At 41.6% G+C, this 9,084-nt stretch overlaps 1 protein-coding gene across 1 annotated transcript; it reads right to left on the bottom strand.

Annotated features, from left to right (window-relative positions):
• Window positions 1-129: 129 nt before the first annotated feature.
• On the bottom strand, window positions 130-8,343 carry LOC133842892 (protein commissureless 1). The gene is made up of 2 exons (XM_062276186.1): window positions 7,540-8,343; window positions 130-2,507 (listed from the first exon to the last, which is right to left on the bottom strand). The coding sequence occupies exons 1-2, from the start codon at window positions 8,045-8,047 to the stop codon at window positions 1,777-1,779; spliced, it is 1,239 nt and encodes a 412-aa protein (XP_062132170.1). The 5' UTR covers window positions 8,048-8,343; the 3' UTR covers window positions 130-1,776.
• Window positions 8,344-9,084: the final 741 nt, after the last annotated feature.

The raw sequence follows: 9,084 nt of genomic DNA, 5'->3' as shown, positions 1-9,084 counted from the left end.
ACCTTCAAGCAGTTATGAAAGCCTTGAACCTAACTCTAAATAAATAAATAAATATGCAATAAGTCGATTTTTAATTGTTTTTTTTTTTTACAATAAATAATACAGGGTATAGATAAGTCGGTTATACGCTACTCGCGGCTTTATGGCTTATGTTTTGGTTGTGATTTACAGCTAAACACGACCGCGACACAAAGTTAGCAGAGATGGAGCTGCAACTGCATTTGCAACAGAAACTGCCACTGCCACTGCTGGTGATGGTGTTGATGTTGTTGCTGCTGTCAGTGCCAGGTTCTACACCCACTTTACACCCCCCTCCACTCCTTTCTTGTGCCCTACCCAAGCCCTTGGCCCCCGTCGATGGCGATGTGGTTGTTGCCGACGCTGTCCACAGTTTAACTGGCAGTCACTCATGACTGTGACCTGAACCAGATACACGATGCACGATAATATAATTTATGGCCCTGTTTTGGTGTTTCTTGCTTCGCTGCGTTATGGAATGCTTGATGTGGCGTGTTACTCTGTCCATCCGTCTGTCTGTCTGTCCGTATGTCCGCGTGTCTCTATGTCTTTCTGTCGGTCTGTCGCTCGTCGACTCATCAACAAATCGTACATTTGAATACAAATTGCAGCATTACACACGAGTCGAGGCGAGGCGCAGAAACCTCAACAAAAGTGTCAAATTTGACATGAAATTAAGTATTTATTATGCTCGCACGAGAGCTTTGACTTAACCTGGTTCCATTCCAGCTGCTGTCATTCGCATTCGCATTCTCAATCTCTTTCTCGATCCCAATGCACGTTCACCATTTCCCCAGAGTTAATCAAAATACCATGCATTTCTATTTTTGCATAAATATTTTATTTTGCTTGCAATTTCTCTTTACCATAGTTGACAATATTTATTCGTTTATTTGCTTTAGTTAATTTACTTAGCTTGGATTTTTGCATTTTCGATTGAAGTTTTTGTTTCTCTCCCTTTAAAGGCCTATACATAGATATATTAGATATTTTTCTTGTATCTTGAATCCATCATAATATTTTTGCTACTTGCTGTTTTGCTTTTTAAGTCGTTTTAGTAACTGCAACACTTTAAGAACTAACAGTGCTTGATCAAGAGGTGCGAAACCAAACCAAAATCAAAATTACCTTTAACTAAATGCGTTTCAATTAAGGAGATACTGTTCTGTGGCAAATACGCTAACTTGTCTTGGGGATAAGTAAAGAAGAAAATAAACTTTAACAAATGAGTAGGTAGGCTTTAAAACCCATTAAAAATTGTGAGAAAAACGTGGAACAAATATATCTAATCCAATTAGCAATTACCAATAGAAAACCAATAAAATTGTAGCGTAAAATTAAAAAACCAAACTAAAGAAACTAAGAAAATAAAACAAAATGAATGTTGTTCTTTGATTTTCATTGTAGGTCGTTTTGTTGAATATATTTTTAGCGTTTATATTTTGTTGATCATTAACATTTAGGCTTAAACGATAGGCAATTCGTTTAAATTACTTAATACATAGACAATAAATAATACTCAGTCTTGGATAATACATGATATATAACAAATAACTAAAACAAAATCATGAAATCATTTCATCTGTCATCGAATTTAGTTTATAGGATCAGCCAGAGGATGCAAACTACAATATTTACAAGTGACTAAACATGTAACCATGATCTCTGGCCCATAATCTATACCCAATACCCTTCCCCCGCAATCCCCCCGTTCCCGTTTGCCCCTTTAGATGCCCTGCCAGCTCAGTTGATGGGCAATCACGCGGCAACAACAACAACCAATGAGGCGCAATCATCGTCAGCAGCTGCCGCCGGCAGCAAAGTTTGTGCCGCATCTGTTGACGCAGCATTGGCCACCACATTTCGATGCTGATGCTGCTCCTCCTCCATCTCATCCGGCATGTTAATGCAAATAGAAGGCGAGCTTTTGTCCTCAGTCTCCGCTTGCCTCAGCCTCTCACTCTCCGTCTGCATTTGAATTTGCGTCTGCCTCGACGAATCGTCTGTTGCTGTTGCTGCTGCTGCTGCTGACAGTTTGCACTTTTGCAGCTTATTCGAGCTGCACCGCTGCACTGCGTCCTTTTCCCAGTTGGCAATGCACGCACGATGCTGCAGAAGCTGATTATGATGATGATGGTGATGATGATGCACTGCCGCCAGACTGGGATACACAAACTTCATGCCGTAGGCAAAATGACGCGGCTGATGATGCAACGCCTCATCGTAGCTGGGCAGACCTGTGGCAATTGTGTAGCAGGGTGGCGATTCAATTTGATAGAACGCCGCCTCGTTGCCTCCACCGACTCCAACGCTGCCGCCTGTGGCAGTGCCTGCAATTGGACTCACAAGTTGCGAGCCAGTTGCTGCTCCATTGGCTGCTGGCAGCTGCTGCAACAATCGACGGGCATCGCAGCTGATAAGGTGATGACTGGCACCGTGCGAGGAGTAGGAATCGCTTGCCGCATGAATCTGTGCCCGTATGTCCTTGTCTGCAAATAAATAGAAGGTAGATAGAAAGTTGTTTAGTTTCTGTTGGCTTTGACTTTGACAGACGTCTCATTAGATTGTTTGTGTGCTATGTGCTATGTGCCATGTGTCCTGTCCTCGTCCCTTGCCACAGTCCACACAAAGGACACTTGTTGGATAGGAATAAACGAAAGAACGAAAGAAAGAACGAACGAAAAAAGGAAGCAGCACGTTGGGCTTGGCATTAAATTCAATTTAGCGTAAAGGCGCAAACGCTTGAACTTTGTGAATGCCAGGACATGAACAGGAACCTCAGGATCTTTTATTGAAAAGACACAAAAAAATACGCAAAAACAACACAAAGAAAGAGACAGCCAGCAAGCGAGAGACAAAGAGGGGAGAAAAGAAACTTTTGTGCTGACCGGAAATGCCTGTGTGAGTGGACGGACAGGCAAAGTTTCCCATTCACAACAACAGCAACAACAAACTGAATGACTGAATGACTCACTGACTGACTGACTGACAACAACAAGATGCGAAGAACATTTACAACTACAACTACAACGAGTAGGCAATAACATGCCGGAAGTGCGCGCGTGGCACATGAACAAAAATACAACAAAAATAAAAGTAAGAATAATAAAAAGCAAAATGAATAAATACTGAAGAAGATGCAGAAATGCAGAAGGCATAAAAACGCCGGAAAGTATGCAACGGCGTAATGTTGAATTTTTATGGAATTCAACCTTTTTCTTTTGTCCGTTAAACCAAAAAATGTCATAAGACCGAAACTTAAAAGTGTTTATATGGCTTTTAAGCTTTATTCGCCCGTTAAACGAGGTATTAAACAGATTTTCATAGACTTCATGAGGCATCAAATATTTTCCAAAGTATTCTACAAAGTAGCATGAAACTTGTCTGAATAAATATTCATTACAATTTATCATCGACTGTAGCTTTTCCCCAAAATAACATTTATTGTAAGCCCTTTTATCCACAATTGGGCAACGGGGCATTCCAATTATGATTGAAAATAGATTGATCCGAACAATAATAAAGTGAGGGATTGGAGTTGCATTTATTGCGTGTTCTGGCTGCACAATGTTGCAGTTATTAAATGCGATTTAAGCCACATTCATGTGGGTGCTCGCTTTATGCAATTGAATGCAGCAATTTCAAAAATCTCGACAATTTTTTTAATTGTCAGCGAAAATGTTGTTTTTCACCGCGCTTCTTTTTGTTTTTCTTTTTTGGACTTCGTCGTTGTTGTTTTTTGCATTAAATTAAATTTAATTTAATTTTTTATTTGTATGTGCTAGAAGTTCGCATGAGTAAATATTTTGGTCAAATGGTTTTCCATTAAAGCGATGGCATTTTTTTTTGCATTTGAGTGTGTGTGTGAAGGGGGCGTGGCAGGCAGTGGTAGTCGTAAGCCTGTTGAACAAAAAATTTTCGCATTACAATATTAAAACAGAGAAATAACAACAACAGCAAGTGTAACAAGAGGAGCAGCAGCAGCAGCAACATCAACAGCAGTCGCACAGTACTTGTAGTCATACTGTTAGCAGGCACTGTGCTGTACACTGGTGTGCTGCTGGCAGCGTTTGTTGATTTATTGTTATAACTGTAGCACAAACTCGTATATTTTTCGGGTGCTGCCTCCTGGACGAGCACTTTCACAGACCCATTTTGACTTTTGTTTCATTTTTTGATAGACAGACGGCAAACACGACCAACTGGGGCCGCAATGGGCGTGGCACACACACACACACACCGCACACACACCAACCACACACACATGCTGCCAGCTTCATATTTTATGCAAGTATTTGGGACGCCTCTTCTCCTTTTGCAGCATGCGAAAACGCAGCCGGAAAAAAAGGAAGTTGTCCAGAAAGGAACGAATCGAAAGGAGGCGAAGAGAAGAGTGGAGCATTTGCAGTGGCTACGGGAAAAAATTAGCACGCCATTTGTTTTTGGCTTTTGTTACAGCTTTTTTACTGCCCAAGCGCCGAAATGTATGCAACAATTTAAATTCATTGCAATGAGCTGACGAACGCTGAAGGGCCCAACAATTGAGTTCGCTTCGCTGCGCTCTTTTATTTATTTTTTATCCACGCATTTTTTTTTTTCGTTTCTTTTGGGCTTTTCATAAATGTTTGTTCATTTTATTCTTTTTTATGCGTCGAACAGTTGGCGCTGCTTTTTTTTGAGGTTGGACGGTATTTTATTACATTTAATCGCTTGGCAGGTGATTTCAATGAAAGTCGAGTGTTGAGTGATGCTCAAATTAAGTTTATCCCGAATTATCCGTCGACTTATTTTGCTCACTCGAACTTTGGAAGTGACAGCAAAAACTATTTGCAAAGCCAAGACTTAACAGCTAAAAGTATTTGGGTAAACAATAGCGTTCTAATTGGTAAACATTTGAAGCAACAACAAAACAAAAGAAAGAAAAAAAACATGAAAAGAAAATGAGTCTAACTGATACCTCGAGGAATGTTTTTAGCAATTTTGTTGGACAAAGCTCAGAGCGAGACCACAAAATCCATTATAAATTGAGGCAGCTTTCAGTGTCCTTCTGCTGGAGTCAAGTTTTTGGCAGTTAGTTTTTGTGTCTTGAAGAAATTCGAAGAAGGAAGTCGATGGAGTAGGAGTAGAGAAAGAGAAGGAAGAGTGTGCTACGCTTAATTACATTTTTCAGGCAGCCAAGTAAATTATGCACAACCTATACAACATAATAAACAGTGGCTGGGGGCAGCTCCTGTTTCGTTCGTTCGTTGTTTCGTTGTTTCTGGTACTTTGCTTCAATTTACAAGTGCCTGACTGCCCCCGCTGGCTGTTGTCCTGTTAATAAATTCAGTTGTGCGCTGCTCTAATTGATAACAAGCCGAAACTTGCTCCTCATTTGTGAGTGTGCGAGTGTGTGTGAGTGCTAGTGTATCCTTGCTTAATAAATAAACTGTGAGGCTGTGAGAGGCAGCTCGCCAGGTTGGCATCTCAGGCGCTCGTTAAGTATTTATAAGGTAAACACACTCGCTTTCTTCTCTGCCTCCATCTCGCTTGCTCATAGCGTCAACAAAGCACAAGAACCTGACCAGGGACTGAGGAGAGGTGAGGCAGGGCTGCAGCACACGTAGCGAGCATTAAGCGCACAAAAGCGTGCTATGAAAATCGAGCAAACTTAAGCCAAAGTTGCTTAATTATAAATGACACACGTGTGTGCCTCTCACTCACACACACACACACACTAGCGATGCACCTAACACAACTATATATATATATAGATATGTATGTGTGTGTGTGTTTAGCCCCTATCTATGTAGGCCAGTCTAACGTGTATTACCCGAAAAAAAGCGAGAAGAGAAAAGCAAAAACTAAACCCAACACGACACTAACGAAACTAATTAGACGCAGAGGCGCCCCCAAAAACAGGCAACACTCGCTCACACACACACACACACGCACACTCACGCACATATCGCTCAAAGCTCAAATTGATATTTTACGTAGTGGTTCCCCCGCTCCCTCCGCCCTTGTCGCCGAACCGAACAAACACTCCTCGCTGCCATTTGAGGCGAGGGGCAGCAAAAGTTTTTAAGGCTCGTTAGCACGAAATTGACAGTTTGACAGTTGAGTTGGCCATACTTTAATGCCACGGCCTTTGGCCTCCCCCTCTAACAACTTGTGTAATGCTCTCTATCTCGCACACACTCTTTCGCTCTCGCTCTCTCTCTTTGGCTATCTGCGTCTCTCGCTCTTTCTGGTTTTGGCCTAAATAAATCATTTGGCTAAATTGGTCTGCAAAAAGTTTGACACTCGAGTTGAGACTTGTGTAAGTTGCATAGTTAGGGCCAGGTTGTACAGCTTGTTGCTGCTCTTGCCCCTTTCCTCCCCTCCTCGGCCACCTCTTTGGGGATTCACATGAGTTGAGTGTGTGTGTGTGCCTCTAATTATGTGTAAAGTGCCTAAGCATATGATTTACTTTTTGGCATTTATTTACAACACTGTCAGTCTTTTGGGGGCACAAGCAACAGGTTCACTTTTCCAGCATATTCAACTGACGCTTCAGGCACTTTTTCTTAGAATTTGCACATATATCCATTGCTTATAGCAGACATAACAAAGTGTATTCAATTTTGGCTTTTGTTGCCCTCACAAAAGGCATGCAATATCCGGACGAAATTACTGCCAACATTATGATACTCTACTAGAGGGTAATCAAATTTTTGGCAGACTATAAAAGTAAGTGCATGAAAACAATGCAGAATAATAATCAACTTGTTCTTTAAATTTAGTTAAAGATAACTTTAAATTTTCTAATACTTTTATTTTTGGAAATAATAAAATGAAATTTCGCAGATACACTTTTTATAGTATTTAATATTATTGGATCGAATTTCAGGAAAACCACTGAATTATATCGGAAAATAAGAACATATCTCTAACACAATAGAAAGTAAAGAAGATTTAGGAAAAATCTACTCTAAGCAGAGCATCAGAACTTCGACTACGCTCACAATGTAAAATTTGCGAAATGTTATCCTTACATATTATATTGTATATTACGCATCTCCTGCTTTATCACTGTCCATTCAACGCGACACACACAATTTCACGCCTTTCTCTGCAAAGTCAGTCTCTCCACATTATCTGCCACTCGCAATGGGCCGAAGTGGGAGGACAGAGTTGGGAGTCGGTTGCTGTGGTAGGTCAATTTGATATTATAAATATGCGGCACATACACATATATTTTGTGGCATCATAAAGTTGTGTATCTAAAATTACAGCGCCCTAACAATTTTCGAAGCGCGCCAAAATTTATGAGACTGTCGGCCATAAAGGCACATAATGCGAATAGAGGGGAGTCAGAGCGAAGAGGGGAGGCGAGATTGGAGGAGCACCCTCTGCATTTTATATTGTTTAGCCTGGCAGCCAAAACAGCTGGATAAATGGACGTTGATAAGGTCGAAACAAACAAACACACACAGAAAAAAACCGAAAAACAAGCGACAAACATTTTGATTACAGGACGAGGGAAGTTTCAATACTTACTGCACTTTTTCCATGTACGAAACTTGCGATAGAAGTAACAACTGAAGAGTATGAAGACCAGTGATAACACCACCAACGAGGTGACAACACCAATCCACAAATAGTTGACAATCGCATGCATATCGGCATCACCAAAGATTTGCTCCCACGTCGAATTGTTATCCGCATCCGCATTGTTGCTCTCTCGCAGATCGGCCAGATCGAGCACTACTGAATTGGACAGTTGTTCGGTGCTAATGCTGGCCGACGCAGAGGCAGAGGCAGCGGCAGAGTTGCCAATACGCTGCAGCAGAGCGTTGAACGAATGCAGTGCATCAATGTGGCGCAGATCGTGCGCTGTGGGTATCTCGAAGGTGATTTGATTCTGTTGCATGTGCTCGGCGATGGCAGAGGGACTCATGCTGCTTGCCGGTGCAGCAATGAATTCCGCAAACAGTTCTCCAACCGTTGTTGTTGTCTCCACGGTCTCCACAGTCAGCGGGTAATCCGTTGTGCTGCCCAACGACATGTTTGTGTCTTTGCGTTTTTTAGGTTCACTTGAAACACAGTTACAATTTGTTGTTTAGTATATCTCTTCTCGCAAGTTGTTTTTAGCTATTTGCTTTGCGTTTCGTTTTAGTTGGCACACGCGTCACGACACGTAAACAAAGCGTTTGTCTATAAATAAAATCGAAACTCGAATTTCGATTACGTATACGAAGACGATTCGTCTCTTATTCAGTGTTGTTTTTTTTTTTTGCTTTCACGTTGAACGCTGCTCCGCACACTGCGTCCGTTCGCTGGGGCGGCTCGTTGTTGACTGAATTCGCCTCTCGCACTGCGAGCGTAAGGTAAAAGCAAACGCAGCGAGTCGAACTGCACGCCAGCAGCTGCAATGTCGTCTGCTCTCTCGCTCCGGCTCTCGCTCTCACTCTCGCTCAGCGGGGATATTTTTACGCTCACTCAATTGACTCGCAAATACTCGCTCAACTCCCTTTCGGAATTCACTCGCAAGTCGAGTTGAAGTACAATTCCTTGGCGTAGCATGTTTTCCTTGGCAGTTCTTTTCATTTTAGTTTGCGTTATTTTTTTTCTGCTTCTTTAATGCTTGACATCCTCATTGCTGACCCAGTTTGGAGAACGCTCGCCTTTTTGGCCAAAGACAAAGATGTCGACATTTTGGTTAAAGAAAACTTCGACCCGGTCACGTTCGTGACGCATTTCGGGGCGTTTAAACTTTAAAGTTCTCAAGTTCTTGAAGTAAAAACCAAATTGCAGCTCGCAAAACTTCCAGCGTTTATAATGAGCACACGCCAGAGGAGGAGATTCAGGGGGACGGGATTGGTGATAAGCCTGAGCTTGGTCATGGATTTATGGGAAGCAAAGAAAACATGGATTTAGTTTAGAAACTTTGGAACTGTTCATCAGTTCTTATGGTTTCGCTTAAGCTCACACAATATAAAGCAGCTTAAAGTGTTTCTGTATGAAGAAGCACTGAAAATAAATTGCAGAAAATGCGTAGTTTTGAAAGTGATTAAATACATTTAAATTTCAGCCACATACAAA

Source organism: Drosophila sulfurigaster, chromosome 3 (assembly GCF_023558435.1).
Source record: "Drosophila sulfurigaster albostrigata strain 15112-1811.04 chromosome 3, ASM2355843v2, whole genome shotgun sequence".
NCBI lineage: Eukaryota > Metazoa > Arthropoda > Insecta > Diptera > Drosophilidae > Drosophila > Drosophila sulfurigaster.
The sequence above is the reverse complement of the archived record's forward strand: the minus strand, read 5'-3'. Positions and strand labels throughout refer to the sequence as shown.